This window comes from Vicugna pacos, chromosome 12 (genome assembly GCF_048564905.1).
Source record: "Vicugna pacos chromosome 12, VicPac4, whole genome shotgun sequence".
Taxonomy (NCBI): domain Eukaryota; kingdom Metazoa; phylum Chordata; class Mammalia; order Artiodactyla; family Camelidae; genus Vicugna; species Vicugna pacos.
The window spans coordinates 2,734,580-2,753,155 of record NC_132998.1 but is presented as its reverse complement, the minus strand read 5'-3'; the positions used below and the strand labels follow the sequence as shown (position 1 = coordinate 2,753,155).

Below are 18,576 nucleotides of genomic sequence, written 5' to 3'. Positions count from 1 at the left end.
GACTCCACTGGGAGCAGGATTCGGAAGAAGGTGGGAATGTCTTGGGGACCCAGAGAAGAAGCCCTGCCAAGTCCAAAATCAGACGCAGGTATCTGGTGACCATCAAAGTAGCTTCCACAGACACTGAGAAGAAAACAAGCTGGCTCTAATGGAACGAGCCATGGCCTCAGAATGTTCTACCTACATCCTGAGGATGGAATTCCAACAGGATACACATGAGGAGAAAAAATTCAAGACCCACTCACCCATTTGGGGACCAATAATAGAAATGGATGAGAACACAGGAAGGAAAAACGAGGCCCACAGCATGGTATTTTTAAATGTAAGGAAGATACTAGAGCATTCTACAAGCAATGCGATAGCATCATTTAAAAATACACTGCAAGAAATAAAGATAAAATTTATAAAGCTTCTGCTTCGTATATCCATATAATTCAAGCAAGATGGAATTGATCAAAGCAAAGATGAAAACTGAACTACAACAACAGACTGTGGAGGAAATTTTTGGAACATGTGAAAATAAGAGAGAGCCTAACAAGATAAGGAGGAGTGTAAGAAAACGAAAAAGAAAACAGCAAAGTTAAAACCACTACTAGTGTTCTGATTTAAGGTGGTGGGCTGAAAAAATGCATTTAAGTAGGAGGCGACACCAACAAAATTTTAGAGCCAGTTTTTTGGACTCAAGAAAGAATCTCTAGGCTGGCAGTGCAGAATCCCCAAAAGAATGGGTTACTGGCAGCATCAGATAGGTCCAGAACGGGGAAGGGGTTGAGGGCTACAATTAGAAGCATTGGTGAAAGCGTCTGAGAAGCAATTAAATCTCTAGTTACTCTCCATCATTCCATGTCATTGGGCAGCTGTCTACCTCCAACCTGGCAAAAGCTTGGGGATTTATTTTGGGGGGAGAAAGGCAGAAGTGATGTCTGGACTGGGGAACACAAGCCAGAGCAAGGACTGCAGGCACCGCACTGAATGAGTTACAGGATGGTGACATAGGACACACCTCCTCACCCCAGCCCCTTTCACCTTTCAACTCCCTGATCGTCTCAGGCAAGAGATGAAAGATTCTTCTTGAAAGAATCTGGCAGATCCAAGGGAAATATACTAACACTGGTAGTTCCCCAATAAAAGCCCTGCCACACCATCTTACATTAAACCTCACGTTCTACAAACCCCAGTAACAGGCTCAGAGCTTCCAGAGCAGACAGTCTGGGGTTAGGAACTATCTGAGGAAAGCTCCTAGCATGGAGGACAGAAACTAAAATAACAAAGAGGGGACAAAATCTAAGAAGAGAGACTTTGCAAGAAGAAAACCTTTAACAATGGAGAGGCAGGGCAGGAGAACACTCAGAAAACAAAAATAGCACATAAATTAAAAGTATAAAAGAAAATATAAAATTTTGCACAGGTTTGGACAATAAAGGTGAAGAAATCTCCCACCCCCACCTCCACCCCCCAAAAAAGAGTAAAAGGGAAGAGAGAAAAATAGAAGAGTGCTGGAAAACAAGTTCAAGAGGTCAAACAGCCAAACAACAGGAGCTCCAAAAATTGAGAGAGGATGAAAAAATAAAACAGAACAAAAAGATAAGAGCATTAGTTAAATAGAAAATGAAAGTAAGGTTTTCTTTGAAAACAAAAAATCTAAGCTTGAAAAGATTTACTCAGTAATTGAGATAAAACCTAGATATATAGATATAGATATGTATCTATATATATGTATATATATGTATATCTATAGATATGTATCTATATCTATATATAGGTAATTTTTTTTTCATTTAAGGTTAAAGAAACTGTTAAAAGGGTTCAGATACTCCACCCCCATCACAACTGAAAAAAAGAAAAGAAAAATGACCTAGAGCTAGTGAAAGGCTCAGCCTGAATGAAAACACAGAGTGGAGTTCTGAAGCTGTGCTCTTGTACACTGTATGCTAATGCACTGATTAGGAAAAGTGTAAATTACTGGTAACATAACGCAAAGTGCTAATCCTTTATAAAGTGCTCTCATAAAGGCAGAAAGAAAACAGAGTCACCTAATCAAAACAACATATAAAATACATGAAAAGGTAATAAAAATATTAATGGTCAATACATCAATAAAATTTTATCATCTTTAACAATTAAAAATTGCAAATTAAAACAGGATGAAATTGACGAAGATTAAATAGAATGGTATATCTCAGTGTTGGCAAGGGTGTATAAATTCCCTGAGGATGGGAATACAAATTGGGATGTTTGTAATGTGACAATATATATCAAAAGCATACATTTTAACAGGTATGAATATTAATAAGTAAACACCTTTGAGTATATTTGATCCTTTTATATTCTTAGTGCTTCTTTAATACTTTTCAAATATTTTGAAATAAACACAGATTATTTTTATGGTTAAAAATACCAGTGTCAAAATGTAATAATATTTTAAAATTTAAGTCATTTGAACTAGTAATTCCATTACTGCAAATCTATCCTAATAAACATATATTGGAGAGAGCAATTGCACATCCAAATGTTCACTGCAGCATGATTTTTACTAGAGAAAAAATAAACAGCTCAAATATCCAGTAATATAGTATGTTTAATAAGTATTTTCACAGGAAACATGAAGAAATGCTCACAATAGAGTAAGAAATGAAAAAAAATTATGGATACAGTATATTCTTTTCTTTTTTTTAATGGAGATATTTGGGATGCAATCCAGGACCTCATGCTTGCTAAGCATGTGCTCTACCACTGAGCTATCCCCACCCCGATACAGTATATTCTTAATATTATTTTATGAATAATATTTAAGAATTAATAGTGACACATATGTAGGATTACAGGTGTTTTAAAGTTTCTTTATATTTTTATGTATCTTCAAATTTTCTCTAACAACAGTGTGGGACACTTTATAGTCTTAAAAAAATAAACATTATTTTAACACAACACTAAATTTCAAAAGCATGTAAACTGAAAATAAACAATAAATGACCAAGCTTGTCTAAGGTTTTCAAACATATCAATGACAGAAATATTAAACTGGCAAAGGAATCAGTAAGTCAAATAATAGAAAATGAAAGTAGTTCAAAAATCAACTAGCCATTCATTAGTACTCAAAAATATAAATTAAAATATGACTAAAAGACCATGTCAGGATCATCTGACTAAACAAAGATTACCCATTTGTAGCCAGTATTTTCAGAGTGGTGAGATAGGAAGTTTTATATCCCTCTGTGAAGGAATAAAAAGTAATTTGGCAATATGTATAAATATTCCTATGGCAGAGTCTTGTCAATTTCACCAACATTTATCATTCTGTTTCCCTCTCTGTATTGAAGGAGGCTGGAAGCTTAATTGCTAGATTCCTCAGACTTTCTTGCCAACTGGTTTCTGGTTAGATTCTGCCTGTGCAAGTGTGGTACGCCAAGTTCTCCCTCAAAAGAACCCACTGCAAAGAACAGAGTTGCCTGATGGCCTTCAGGAACCCCACCTGTGGATCCAGCTGTGGATCCAGCCGTGGATCCCACCAAGGCCACACTTTCTCTGGGCTGCCACCCATCAGTGACTGAGAGCATGGCAGGAACACAGCAGCCTGGCCTTTCTGCCCGATAAGGGACTCTCTCCAACAGGCAACCTCTGCTCAAAGACTCCAGGTCGACCTGGCTAAGACTTTTTCAAAACCCAGCTGCAGTTTGAGGTTCTTCCAACTCAATCCTTCCTTCCTTCTCTTCTCTCAGGTGTCAGACTTTCCATGGTGTGATGGCTCATTTCAGCTACTCCTGCTCTCTCCCTCTTTATACTTCAAAACTGTTTCACCCAGTGAACTTCCTGCACGTTGAATTCTGTCCCAGAGTCTGCTTCTTGGAGGAAGGCACACACAAGAAAGAAAGAGCCCATCATTTTTTTTCCCCCCTTCTTCTTGCTTCAGACGTGCTCAGGGAGGATCGTGTGGATGCGTGTGAACTTCAGCAGCACCAGCGAGAGCAGCGGTACGGGCAGCATTCAGCCTCTCTCGGGCTCTTGCAGTACCAGGATGGGATGGGTCCCAGGCTTCCTGCTCAGCAGCGGTGGAAGTGATTCCTGAAGCAGAAGCAGCACTGATACCACTTTAACAGCAAACATTACAATCGCGGGCTCTGGGTAACTGCTCTTCTTTGGCTCCCCCACCTCTAGGGGCGGTAATAGCTTTCTGCACGTAGCCAATGCCTGAGTAGCAATATCACACCCCCCACCCCCCGCTTCCCTTCCCAGCACTTTCAACACTTCCGTAAACAAGTCCTTACTTTAAACCATGCTGATGTGAGCTCCTTTTTCCTGGGTGAACACTGAATGATACAAAACTAATCATTTCATTCTTTTTGACCTCAAAAATTCTCATTTGTGTTAACTATGTAAAGAAATTAAAAATGAACAAGATGTATTAATAGATTTAATTAATTTATAAGCAATTAATTAACATTAAATGTAAACAAAAATTCTTGCACAGTTGTTTTTATATAAGTATGAACAAATAAAAAAGTCTCAAAAATAACTGACAACAAAGACTGTTGTAAGTAATTTAGGGTGCATTTTTACAATGCTTTTTCATGCCCCCAATTAAAGTATATGTTTATGGATAGTTTTTAGATATATAAGTAAATACACATCATTTACTGTGAATTACACTACTAAGTGGGGGGGGGATAAAAGGAAAGCTGAACACATACTTATCATATGGCCCATAGAATTTTAGTCTTAAAAATACACCCTGGGGGAAATTCTGCATCTGTGAACCAAAATACATGTACAGTAATGTCCACAGCAGTGCTGGCAGTAACAGCCAACAACTGGAAAAATCCGAATGCCTGTCAACAGTAAGAGATAAATACATCACCATATATGCATGCAGTGGAGCCTATGTCACAACATGGATGAATCTCAAGAAAAAATGTTGAGGCTAAGAAGCAAATCACACTTAAAAAAAAAAAAAAAGGCCTCAAGTAGGATTCAAATTTTGCATAACTGTAGGGAGGTTTTTAATTGCTATTTCTATTTCCTTTCTAGTGATCGGATTGTTCAAGTGTTCAGTTTCTTCTTGATTCAGTCTTGGTGGACAGTATGTTTCCAGAAACTTGTCCATCTCCTCTAGGTTATCCAGTTTGGTTCCATATAGTTTTTCATAATATTCTCGTATGATATTCTGTACTTCTATTTTGTTTGTTGTAATTTCTCCATTTTCCTTTCTTATTTTGCTAATTTGTGCTCTCTCTTTTTTCTTCTTTGTGAGTTTGGCCAGAGGTTTGTCGATTTTATTTACTTTTTCAAAAAACCAGCTTTTGGTTTGGTTGATTTTTTCTATGGTCTTGTTAATCTCTATTGTATTTAATTCCTCTCTGATCTTTATTATTTCCTTCCTTCTGCTGCTTTTTGGGGCTTTTTGTTCTTCTTTTTCTAATTCATTCAGGTGGTGGGTTAAATTGTTTATTTGAGATTGTTCTTCTTTTTTTGAGGAAGGCCTGTATTGCTATAAACTTCCCTCTTAGCACTGCCTTTACTGTGTCCCATAGGTTTTGAGTGGTTGTGCTTTCATTTTCATTTGTCTCAAGGTATTTTTTAATTTCAGCTTTGATTTCCTCATTGACCCATTGGTTTTTTCAATAACATATTGTTTAATCTCCAAGCTTTCCTTTTTTTCTCCTTTGTTTCTCTGTTGTTGATTTCCAGTTTCATGGCATTGTGGTCAGTAAAGATGCTTGAGATAATTTCTATCTTCTTAAAATTGTTGAGGTTTCTTTTGTGCCCAAGTACATGATCGATCCTGGAAAATGTTCCATGTGCACTTGAAAAGAATGTATATCCTATTTTTTGGGGGTGTAATGCTCTGAAAATATCCACCAAATCTAGTTTTTCTATTGTAGTGTTTAATTTCTCTGTTGCCTTGTTTATTTTCTGTCTGGAAGATCTGTCTAGCGATGTTAATGTGGTGTTAAAATCTCCAACTATGATTGTATTCCCATCAATATCCCCCTTTATCTCTGTTAGTAATTGTTTTATGTACTTAGGTGCTCCTATATTGGGTGCATATATGTTAACGAGTGTAATATCCTCATCTTGTATCACTCCTTTAATCATTATAAAATGTTCTTCTTTATCTTTCTTTATGGCCTTTGTTTTAAAGTCTATTTTGTCTGAAATTAGTACTGCAACACCTGCTTTTTTGGCTTTTCCATTTGCATGGAATATCCTTTTCCATCCTTTCACTCTCAATCTATATGTGTCCTTCTCCCTAAAGTGGGTCTCTTGTATGCAGCATATTGAAGGTTCTTGCTTTATTATCCAGTCTGCCACTCTATGTCTTTTGACTGGAGCATTTAGTCCATTAACATTTACAGTAATTAATGATAGATGTGTGTTTATTGCCATTTTGAACTTATCTTTGCAGTTGAATTGGTATATCTTCTATGTTCCTTTCTTCTTCCTTTTGTGGTTTGGTAATTTTCCTTTGTATTATCATGGATTTTATTTAATTTTTGTGACTCCCTTGTAAGTTTTTGGCTTGTGGTTACCCTTTTTTGTAAATCTATTAGCCCATTACTATAACTGTTTTTATTAAACTGATAGTAACATGATCTCAAACCCATCCTACTGTTAAAAAAATTTTAAAAAGAAAGAAAAAAATATATTCTATATTTCCCTGCCTCCCTCTCCCACTCTCAGTGATTTGTATGTCTTCTTTTATAATTTTGTGTTTACTTTATCTGTAATTCATGAGTTATCACCTTTCCAGTTGTGAGTTTCTCATTTCTGTAGCATCCTGCTGCTTTTCTATTTAGAATAGCCCTTTCAATATTTCTTTTAGCATGGGTTTAGTGAACACTCCCTTACACCATATACAAAAATCAACTCAAAATGGATTAAAGACTTAAACATAAGACAAGATACAATAAACCTCCTAGAGGAAAACATAGGCAAAACATTATCTGACATACATTTCAAAAACTTCCTCCTAGAAGAAATAAAAGCAAGAATAAACAAATGGGACCCAATGAAACTTACAAGCTTCTGCACAGCAAAGGAAACCATAAGTAAAACAAGAAGAAAACCTACGGAATGGGGAAAATTTTTGCAAGTGAAACCGACAAAGGCTTGATCTCCAGAATATAAAAGCAGCTCATACGACTCAATAAGAAAAAAATAAACAACCCAATCCAAAAATGGGCAGAAGACCTAAACAAGCAATTCTCCAAGGAAGAAATACAAATGATCAAAAAGCACATAAAAAAATACTCAATATCACTAATTATCAGAGAAATGCAAATCAAAACTACAATGAGGTATCACCTCACACCAGTCAGAATGGCCATCATTCAAAAATCCACAAATGACAAACGCTGGAGAAAGGGGAACCCTCCTACACTGCTGGTGGGAATGCAGTTTGGTGCAGCCACTATGGAAAACAGTGTGGAGATTCCTCAAAAGACTAGGAATAGACTTCCCATATGACCCAGGAATCCCACTCCTGGGCTTGTATCCAGAAGGAAATCTACTTCAGGGTGACACCTGCACCCCAATGTTCATAGCAGCACTATTTACAATAGCCAAGATATGGAAACAGCCTGAATGTCCATCAACAGGTGACTGGATAAAGAAGAGGTGGTATATTTATACAATGAAATACTACTCAGCCATAAAAACCGACAACGTAATGCCATTTGCAGCAACATGGATGCTCCTGGAGAATGTCATTCTAAGTGAAGTAAGCCAGAAAGAGAAAGAAAAATACCATATGAGATCGCTCATATGTGGAATCTAAAAAACAAAAATAAAAACAAACAAACAAACAAAAACAAAGTTTAAATACAGGACAGAAATAGACTCACAGACAGAGAATACAGACTTGTGGTTGCCAGGGGGGTGGAGGGCGGGAAGGGATAGACTGGGATTTCAAAATTGTAGAATAGTTAAACAAGATTACACTGTATAGCACAGGGAAATATACACAAAATGTTATGATAACTCACAGAGAAAAAGATGTGACAATGAGTGTGTATATGTCCATGAATGACTGAAAAATTGTGCTGAACACTGGAATTTGATACAACATTGTAAAATGATTATAAATCAATAAAAAATGCTAAAAAAATTTTGCATAACTGGAAACCAGACAAAATGAGACTACTGTTTAGGTGTAAGAAGTCAGGGGAGGAGTACCTCTATGGGAGGAGGAGTTATAATCAGAGAGAGGCATAAGTAGCTTTAGAGGGCTGATAATGTTCTATTTTTTTGTCCTGGTTGGTAGTTGCAAAGATGCTTGCCTTATAATTGTTATTTTGAGCGCACATATGTGTTTAACCCAGTATTCTGTATACATGAGATAGCTTACTTTGTTTTGGTTTTTTTTCCATTATTTTTTGTTCTATTTTTATGTTTTTTTCCTTTCTTATCTTTTATGTATTTTTTTTCTTTTATGGAGTTTTTTTGTTTTTTGGGGGGGGTTTGCTTTTTTGTTGGGTGGGGTACAGAATTTGGTTTGTTTGCTTGTTTGTTTGTTTGTTTGTTTATTTATTTTAACAGAGGTACTTGGAATTGAACTCAGGACCTCATGCATGCTAAGCACACACTCTGCGACTGAGCTATACCCTTCCCCATGCAACATCTTAAAATATAAAAGAAGAAAAAACCAGGATATGAAAGGGTAAACCCCAGGAAAACAACTTTATCTGCACAATTTCAAGCAGAATCACCAGCTCAGAGCAGCAGTCTCTCGCTGACCTAGTCCATGTCAATAAATGTATAAATAATTAAATGAACACCAAGCTTTCAAATATGTTCAATACATTCATAAGTTAAACTAGAAGATAATATACCCACATGACATCTAATAATTTCTCTGTAGAAGAATTATCAATTGATTTCTCTTCTTGATATTTTTCTTTCTTATCAAAGTTTCTCAGATAAACATGTAACACTTTGAAAATTCAATAGAATGAATGATAAAATGTGTTGTGAAAAGTCCAAAGTAGAGTCAGTTTATGTAATGGCCGTTTTTCTTTCTCTTAGGATGTTAATTCAATTGTTCTCATAAACAAGGTCCTTGAAACACTATGAATTATAAATCAGGGTTCTTAAACTTTGGCGTACATCATATAGCCAGCTGCAAACCATCCCGAGAAGCTAGCAATTTCCTAGCTAAATTGAATCAAGCAATTTTAACTGGAAGAAAACTGGCGTTCTGAATATGGCCCCAAAGAACCTGCCCCAGCCACCTCTTCTGGCTAATGGTGCACCAGCATCCTCTTTGCTTTTTGCCCTTCAGACACTGATCTTCTTTGAGCTCCAGAGCATTCTAATTCCTTCAGATCTTTGTGGGGCTACTGATCCTGCCTAGATGCCCAGCCCACTCCCCATTCAGACCTCAGCTCAAATGTCTCTTCCCTAATTTCCCTCCACCCATTTTTCACTTTATCTACTTTTACCCTGAAATCTTATCTCTAAACACTTTATTATCATGTATAGTTAAATATTTATTCGTCTGATGATCAGATGAATGTCCTTCTTGCCAACTACACTGTAAGCTCCTACAGGCATGGACTATGCCTGTTGTGGTCACTTCTTTATCTCCAGAACTTGATCTAAAGCCCAACACTTAACAGATACTCAATATACATTTTGTTTACTGGGTAGTTGGTTGGAAAAATGAATAAAGTATCCAACGAACCAACAAACAAATGAAGAGCTACCAAAAAAGTTTTAAATGGCTGCTTTCTCATCTAGGCTTTGGACTAAAAAAATCACCTTTATTTGAAAATTTGTTTTTCTTTGAAAAAATTTTGTTTAATCAAAAGGTCCAACTCAGGTTAGTAATTACTTTGTATGACAATGAGAATGACGTACATTCAATCTCAGCTAACCAAATGAACTTTTTCTGATTTTCTTTTTTTGTGTGTATGTATAACTCTCATCTGTGTATACCTCTTTCATACTAAATACAGATCCTTTCCCAATTCAAACATTCAATGATGACTTATTCTCTTTAGATTTAGTGCAGAAGTGATGGGTAAAGGAAGAAATGTCAAGAAAACGTATTAGCCTTCTAAGATTAATGACCATGTTTTTCTGTTGGGAACATGGAGTCCTAAACAGAAATATTTCCTCTCTGATCCCCACTATCTGAAGCTGTACCTAATGTAATTGCTTCCAACAGGGAAATACTGCTTCTACTTTCTGAATGGCTGTCATAATGCTCTCTGAGTTCATCACCACTCGCCTCCCCAAATGCCCAGCTCCAAACAATTGTGAGTATTCAGACAGAATCTCTGTGGAGGTTTAAGCAGTGAACTTACTTGTCTCGGTGTGAGGGACTGTCAGTTCCCAAAGCTCAGAAGATTTTATTAAGCAGGTGACAACATTTTCTGATTTTTAGACACCTCATTTTTCAAACACAAATGCTCCAGATTTCTATAGTGTTTCTATATTACGTTAAAAAAACACATTTTGAACATTTGGTTGCTCTTGAGAGCACGGTGCTGTTGCACTGGGGTTTGGGACAGCTGTTTATTCTGTTCTTCCATCACTTACACTTACCTGTGCTGTAATGACCTAAACTCTTACCACTTTCTTACACACTCTGTTCTATGCACAGCAGCCTTGCTAATCCTCATGGTCTCCAGACAGGCTGCCACTTGAAAACATTCGTACTTACTGCTGCTCTGCCGGGAACATCCTTTCCCCAGATATTCTCATGGCTGGCTCCACTGGAAACTTTAGATTCTACCCAAAGACCTTATTTAAAATTACAGTCCCTCTTGAGCACTTCTTACACCATTTTCTTTTTTATTTTTTCCGTAGCATTTATACTATAAAACTTTTATTTTTCTTTTTTATTATCTATCTTCCCACCTCTAGGACAAAAACTCCATAAGGACAAAGATTTTTTGCCTCTTTTATGTCCTGCTATATTCTTAGTCCTTATTGTGGGTATTCAAAAACTGAGAAGAATTATTCCACCTAAAATATTCCAGTGAAAACTACCAACAGACTCTGTGAGTCTAGGAGTCCTGGTTCCCAGAAAGGGAGTGATTTCACCAGAGGAAACAGTCCTGCTCAAGAGTCTTGCTTAACATATGGCTACAACTACTGCCTGGTCAGCCCCACAGACCAGCAAGAAAAAGGAGTTCAGCACTAATGAGATAAATGACCCAGGTGATCATGAGGAAGAGCGGAGATGCTCTGGACTGGGGCAGGGGAAATGTGTCCTCTTAGGGTCTCAGATGATCCTCCTGGGCATTTCTTGTCATCCCAATGCCCAGTTATCACCGTAAGTTTACAAGTACAATAACCTCAGCATTAAGGGTGTAATAACCCAGGGCTCAGAGCCCTCAGGCATGAGGTCTGGCTAAAACATCTGGCAAGCTTTCTAGTTGAGCAGCAGGGCTGGCTGAAGGAGACGGGATTCTAAAATGGCTGCGGAAGCGGGCAGATCATGAGTATCAACAATGGTCCTGGCACCAACTGCATTAGTGGTGGCCCCACTATTCCTCCTCAAGCATGTTTTCTTGGAAATTGCAACCAACCAGAATCTTTCATAAGCTTTGCCTGGAGAGAGCAAACCTAAGAAACGAGCAGAACAAAGTGGCGCCAGAAGTGGACTGCACTGGAACACAACACTGGCTCATCACCGAGGTCCCTTCTATCAGCAGTGCACCCTCCCTTCACTTGCTGTGAATGCTAGTGGATTACCTCCCTTGCTTCGACATGCACCCTCTGCTGAAGACAAGCCACTTTCCCAGGAAGGCTACTCCCACCATGGATCAACATGGCAGCGACAAACAGGTACAAGTGTGCGATGGCTGTTCATTTCATCTCAAGGAGGGGTCAACTCTGAGGAGCAACTGATGTTTCTGAGGGTCCCCACAGGCCCTGACCAGGCTATTCTCCGGCTGAGATGCTATGTGTGCTTAGTTTGTATCTCCACCTCTATCCTGCTGCATCTTCTGAGAGCACTCTTTCTATAAATCACACCAACGAGAACTCCTGACTTGGCTCTGCTTCTAGAGAGACTTACCTAAGACACATGGCATATGCAAATCACCTCTGGATGAATGCTTTCTAAATATACGCCTTAAAATTCCTCACAAATATGATTCCAATGCACATTAGTTCACAGACTGTTTAAAAGTTACAAAACCCTAAAATAAAGTACTGTGAGTGTGATTCACCAGGAAGAAATCACAAAAATTTTATAAAATGGAAGCATCAAATTGTATTTGTATATATAAATTGATAAATATATTGTATAAAAAGAAATAAAAACATGAGAGCAAAAATTTATCAAAAGCCAAGCCAATTTGCAAGAAGAAAAGAATTTTTAGTAGCATATAATAGATGAAATTAAAACTCAACATATGCATCAGAGAACAGATTAAGCCCAGGAAAACACAGAATTAGTGTGGTAGGAAAAAAAAGATCTGAATAAACATCCCAGAATATAGCATAAAAAGCCTTGAAGGTGGAAAATAGAAAATAAAGGTTGAAATACATGGAGAGCAGAGAGAGAAAGCTGACATACATCTACAGAGTAGGGACAATGGTATGGAAGCAGTATTTCAAGAGACAATGCCTGAAAATTATTCAAAGTTCATGAAAAATACCAAACTATAAATTCAGGAAGTCAACCAAATCCCAAATAGTATCAACAAAAAGAAATTCACAACTAGATATATATCATGTCATCTGGAACAAGTCTTCCTTGGTTTGAATCCTGCTTCCAACAGTTACTAGCCAGGCAACTGGGGCCAAATTATTGAACCATTCTTTGCCACAGTTTCTGATCTATACAATAGGCTTAGTAATCGTACTTACCTTAGAGATTGTCTTAAGGATTGGTATCTATAGAGCTCTTAAAATAGAGCTGTTGGGTTTTTAACATGCAGCTGTGTTACTTTTATCTTGAATGCTCAAAGTGCTCTGGATCAGAGTCAGATTTCCCATTAATTATCTCACAAAAAAATAAAATAAAATAAAAATAAGTGAATAGGCCTCCCTTGCCCTAAGCCTTACCCATGATGAAAGTCATGTGGGCTGTGGGATATAGAGGCTCCACCTTTAAAGGGTGTATACAAAATCTCACACACTCTGGGACCCAGGGCAGATCTATTTGAAAAGATCCTGAGTCAGATCCACCTGCTGATCTTGGAGGGTCTCCCAGGCAGGTAGGAGGCAACTGAGCTCATTGGTAAAGGCAAATATACACATTCAAAGATGGGAGGAGGTTAAAAGACAAAAGTAGTAAAATTATCTATATCCACAATAAGTAGTTAAGGGATACACAAAACAAAAAGACATAAATTATACTGTCAAAATAGAATCATCATGGTGGGGGAGTAAAGATGGAGGGTTGTTAAAATGTGTCTGAAATTGAGAGATCAGCAACTAAATCACGTATACATATAGGCTGCTATATATAAACCTCATAATAACTACAAACCAAAAATCTATAACAGACACACAAGCAAAAAAGAGAAAGGAATCCAAACACAAAGACAGTCGTCAAACTGTAAGGGGAGAGAAGAGAAGAAAAGAGCAAAGAAGAACTACAGACCCCCCCCCCCGAAACAATGAACAAAATAGTGGTAATTATGCACCTATCAATAATTACTTTAAATGCAAATGGAATCAATGTTCTAATCAAAAGATACATGGTGGCTGAATAGGTACAAAAACAATACCCATGTATACACTGCGTACAAAACCTCACACCTAAGGAAACACACAGACTGAAGGCGAGGAGATGAGAAAAGGTCTTCCATGCAAATCGAAATCAAAAGAAAGCCAGAGTAGCAAAACTTACAACAGACAAAATGAACTTTAAAATAAAGGCAGTAATAAGAGTCAATAAAACAAACAACCCAATTTAAAAAATGAGCAGAAGATCTGAAATAGACATTTTTTTCCAAGGAAGACACCCAGATGGCCAACAGGCACACGAAGAGATGCTCAACATCACTAATCATCAGAGAGATGCAAATCAGAACCACAATGCGTTATCACTTCACACCTGTCAGAATGGCTATCATCAAAAAGACCACAAATAACAAACACTGGTGAGGATTTGGAGAAAAGGAAACCCTTGCACAGTGCTGGTGGGAAAGTAAATTGGTGCAGCCACTGTGGAAAACAATACAGAGGTTCTGCAAAACAACTAAAATAGAACTACCACCTTATTCAGAAATCCCTCTCCTGGGTATATATCCAAAGAAAACAAGAACACTAATTTGAAAAGTTTCTATGCTCAGTGTTTATAGCAGCATTATTTACAATAACCGAGACATGGAAGCAACTTAAGTGTCCATCAACAGACGAATGGATAAAGAAGATGTGGTAAAGATACACAATGGAATACTGTTCAGCCGTAAAACAATCAAATTTCGCCACGTGAAACAACATGGATGGATCTGGAAGGTGTTATGTGTAGTGAAATAAGTCAGACAGAGAAAGACAAGTACTGTATATTGTTAACATAAAAAAATGAACACAACAAAACAGAAACAGACTCAAATATAGAGGAAACACTAGTGATTAACAGTGAGGGTGAGGAAAGGGGGAAGTGGAAGCTGGGGGTAGAGGGTTAAGAAGTACAAACTACTATGTATAAAATAAGGGACAAGGACACATTGCACAGCACAGGGAATGTCACCAATATTTTATGATAAATTTACATGGAATATCATCTATAAAAATTGTGAATCACTATGTTGTATACACAAAACTAATATAATATCATAAATCAACTATACCTCAATAAAAAGAAATATCTTGAACAACTTTATTGGTACTAACACTTTGGAAGACCATTTGACATAGTCTGGTTAAGGCTGAAGACATATACGGCCTGTGACCCAGAATTCTGCTCCTTGGAAAGCACTCTTGAGAAATCTTGGCACATGTGTGCCAGGAAGGAGGTATAAGAATATTCATGGAAGTATATTGCATAATGACAAGAAAATAGAATACCAAATGTTCACTGCAAGAAAATAAATATATAAATTGTGGTGACTTCATACAATAAAATACAGAGCAACAGTAAAAAAAAATAATAATAAACTACAGCTACATGCCATCAAGCTTAATGAATATCACAAATACATTGTTGGGCAAAATAGCAAATTACAGAAAAATACAGTATAATACTATTATGTAAATTCAATAACAATAAAATTAAGCAGCATGCCATTTAGATATATGTCAGTACATGGTGAAATCATAAATAAAAGCAAAGGAATTATAACCACAAAATTAAGAATAGTGACTACCTTGGGTAAGGAGGCAAAACAATGAAATTAGAGTGTCTGACAGTCAGTTTCAAGAGTATTAGAAATGTCATGTGTCTCACTTGGGTGGTGGGCACACTCATGTTCATTTCATGAATATGTCCTAAAACATACAGATATATTACACTCAGTAAGTATAGAATAGTCTAAACAAAAGGAGGATTTTCCATGAAAAATATAAAGGAAAGAAAGAAAGGAAAAGGGGAAGGAGGGAAGCAGAGAAAGGTAGAGACATCTTTTTTTAAAAATCTCCCAAATAGCCTTGGCAGGCTGGAAATAGATCAGTAAAACACAAAACTCCATGTTCTATTATGTGCAGGGTTTGGCATTTTAAGTAGATTTCCTGAGACAATGTATCATCTCTTAGGTTCAAGAAATTTTTTTTTTCTGGCAAAAAGTAAGAAAAGATCTTAGTTCTGGAGTTAGCATAGAACATAACATCACTTCAACTTCTTAAAAGTAGCTTTAAAATAGTAATAGCCACTGTGGAGCAGTCTTTATGAGTGACTCTCTTAGAGACCCCATCAATTGGCTTTGGAGATGAGAAAGCATCTTTATCATGGACCCCTGCTTTGCCAGGATGACACCCACAATGACTGTGGATTTCCCCCACTTCTCTCAATTTTTCTTTTACAGGCTGGGAAGGCACACTAGGATGACCATCCATGCAGACAGTAAGGATGATGTGTCTTGTCTCCGTATTAAGCACAAGGCAGGGGGCCCAGCCCCAGCAGTCTGCATCTTTTTAAAAGGTAAGCATGCATTTAACAGTGCTTTGTCCTTAAGTTTGTTTCGCTCCTGCCAACCTGAAAACATGGGAATAAAGTCCTCCTCAACATCTTTTTAGTTTTACACCGATAACCCTTATTAAATAGAATTTAAAGTTTTATTGGTGGATCAGAATATTGTATTAAGGAAAGGAAGAAAACTCATATATAATATACATTATGTATTTATATATACATAATGTTTTATATATTTTATATTTTAAACACACACAAAATAAGACTGAAGTATGAAGACCTCTTCATAAAATTTATATTTCGAAAGATGACTCTTTCTGGTTTTAAACACAGGAGGCAAGGATTTTGTCTTATAGGCATCACTCCCGCACACCACATCTTTCCCCTCCCAGTGTTCATGTTCCACATAATGCTAATTAAATGCACATATTTAACTATTTTAAATGTTACAGAATTCAAGGCAGTCTTAATTCTCTCTTCAACCCAGAAATAAAATGAGAAAGTAAGTTGCTAATCTCTGGACTTTACAGAGGACTGAGAACTGAATTATACAAGCATATTTCACAGAAAAATCTAAATTGACTTACTGGGTTATGAATACTTGATTATGGTAGGGACAGTCCAGAAATAGCCCATTTTAATTCATTTGGGACAAGTATTTATGCATTATACTGAGTCTTATGCTCAGGAAAGAGAATAGAAAAGGCATAATTTTGGGCTGTCAAGCTTAGCACACCAGGTATAAAATACATATACCCTCACTCCGTTCTATGGTGGAATTGAAGCTGCTGAACATTGCACTACAGGTAGAATCCAAACAGCCAGAGAGCTACTCTGGCGTGGAGAAATGTGATCCACAAAAAGCACTGAGAGGAAGTTTATATACATCCATATTATTAAGATAAATATCATTGAAGATGCTTTCATTAAAGAATGACTGTAATTTGAAACTCATCATTATCACATGTCAACTCAACATTTTAACATCACATCTTAAAAACGGAAATGGTACGAAAAGACAGAATCACAGTTCCATAGTCTCTGAACACAATTTGCAGAATTGTCAGTAATCCTGGAAACATGTAAATAATCATTCATTCCCTGTCAAAGCCATAGTAAGAATGACTCCCTCTGTATTTTTCCTTGAAGAGAAGTGCCATGGGCAGACGCATATCTAGTAAAATTAACAGACTAGTGAAGACAGGACACAATAGTCTGCAGTAAAGGGAGCCAACTTTCACAGGAGCCGAGAGACAGAACAGAGGGGCTTACCTTTATGATGGTTTGCGCTGGATACAACTTTCCCCCACAAGGTTACAATGAATATTATTATTAGCAGTTTTCCTTTTGTTGCTTTCTGTAAGTATCTCTTACTCATCCTGCAAAAAAAAAAAAAATCCTAAGTATGTGAAACGATTGCTTTTCCATTCTAGGTGTGTTATATCTAAAGCTTTCTGTGATACCTTAACACCTACATATTGCATCTCTTGTATATAAAAGGCTGTTCACTGTATATAAACTATGAACATAAAAAAAAGTGTAGTTTTCCAAAGTACCCTGATCCAAGGTAAGAGATACGAGAGCCCTACCTCAGTCAGTCTTGATTCGCTTAACAATAGACTAAATTAACTGGGAAATATTACCATTTTTCTCTCCACATAAATATAGATTTAATTTACAAAATGCAAGGCACAGTTGTTTGAAAAATCTTTAAATAAATGATCCATTTTACTTTTTTTTTAAAAAAAAATCCCTCCTTCAAGGCCAAGTCAAATGGTCAGAGTCAACGGTTTAGATGAAATGTGTCTGATGAATTTCTGCACAGAATAACATCACTTCAAATCTATTGTTCTGAGTGTGTTTTTAAAAAGTCACCGTATTGTAGAACACTGTTACTGGAGATACATGGATGGTTTAATATTGTTGAAATCCACCATGCTGTGTTTTATGAGAAGTAGAAGAAAAATGGAAAAGCAGAATGAAACGTATCAAGGTAACATTTTCAACTTGAGACTACAAAACTCAGGAAAGCAAAGAAATGTTAGAATGAAGTGACGGCTACCTGTAACAAAAGTGTAGCACCTAATTCCTGTAGCTCCTTGTGCAATGTTATTTTAACTGTTTTTCCGGACAAGTTAGGGATGTTGGTATGTCTATCCCCATTCTGTAGATGAGGAAATTCGGAAATTTGCCTGAGGCCATGTAGTGATAGAGTAAAAAGTCAAACTCCCGGTTGTCTAAATCTAAAACTCTTCACATTGACTACCATTGATGAGGAGTAAGCAAAACTGGTATCAAATATAAACCATCTGCATTTACTTATGAGAGAGATGAAAATGTATGTCTGTCACCCCGTGCCTTCTCAGACTTTAGATCCTATACTGAACTCCATTCTTGTCTGACCTACGTTCTTGCCTTCATTCTAGTGCAAATTTGTGAGGTCACTTCCTGACCTAGCCTGATTCCTCTTTCTCTTGAGTTCTCTAAGTTATCTTTTTCCTCACCTTTTCACTTCCAAAACATTCCATCTCCAGAAATAGGAC

The 18,576-nt window shown here is 36.9% G+C and overlaps 1 protein-coding gene across 10 annotated transcripts in view; it reads right to left on the bottom strand.

Annotated features, from left to right (window-relative positions):
- Positions 1-18,576, bottom strand: part of TAFA2 (TAFA chemokine like family member 2) — a 528,067-nt gene that overhangs the window by 115,774 nt on the left and 393,717 nt on the right. For all 10 annotated transcript variants that reach the window (XR_012078767.1, XR_012078766.1, XM_072973860.1 and 7 more), the window contains one exon: positions 17,306-17,412. Coding sequence is in view for 8 of the 10 variants with exons in the window: in XM_072973860.1 (XP_072829961.1) it covers positions 17,306-17,412 (107 nt within the window). In the remaining 2 variants the exon portion in view is untranslated. The remainder of the gene's footprint in view (positions 1-17,305; positions 17,413-18,576) is intronic.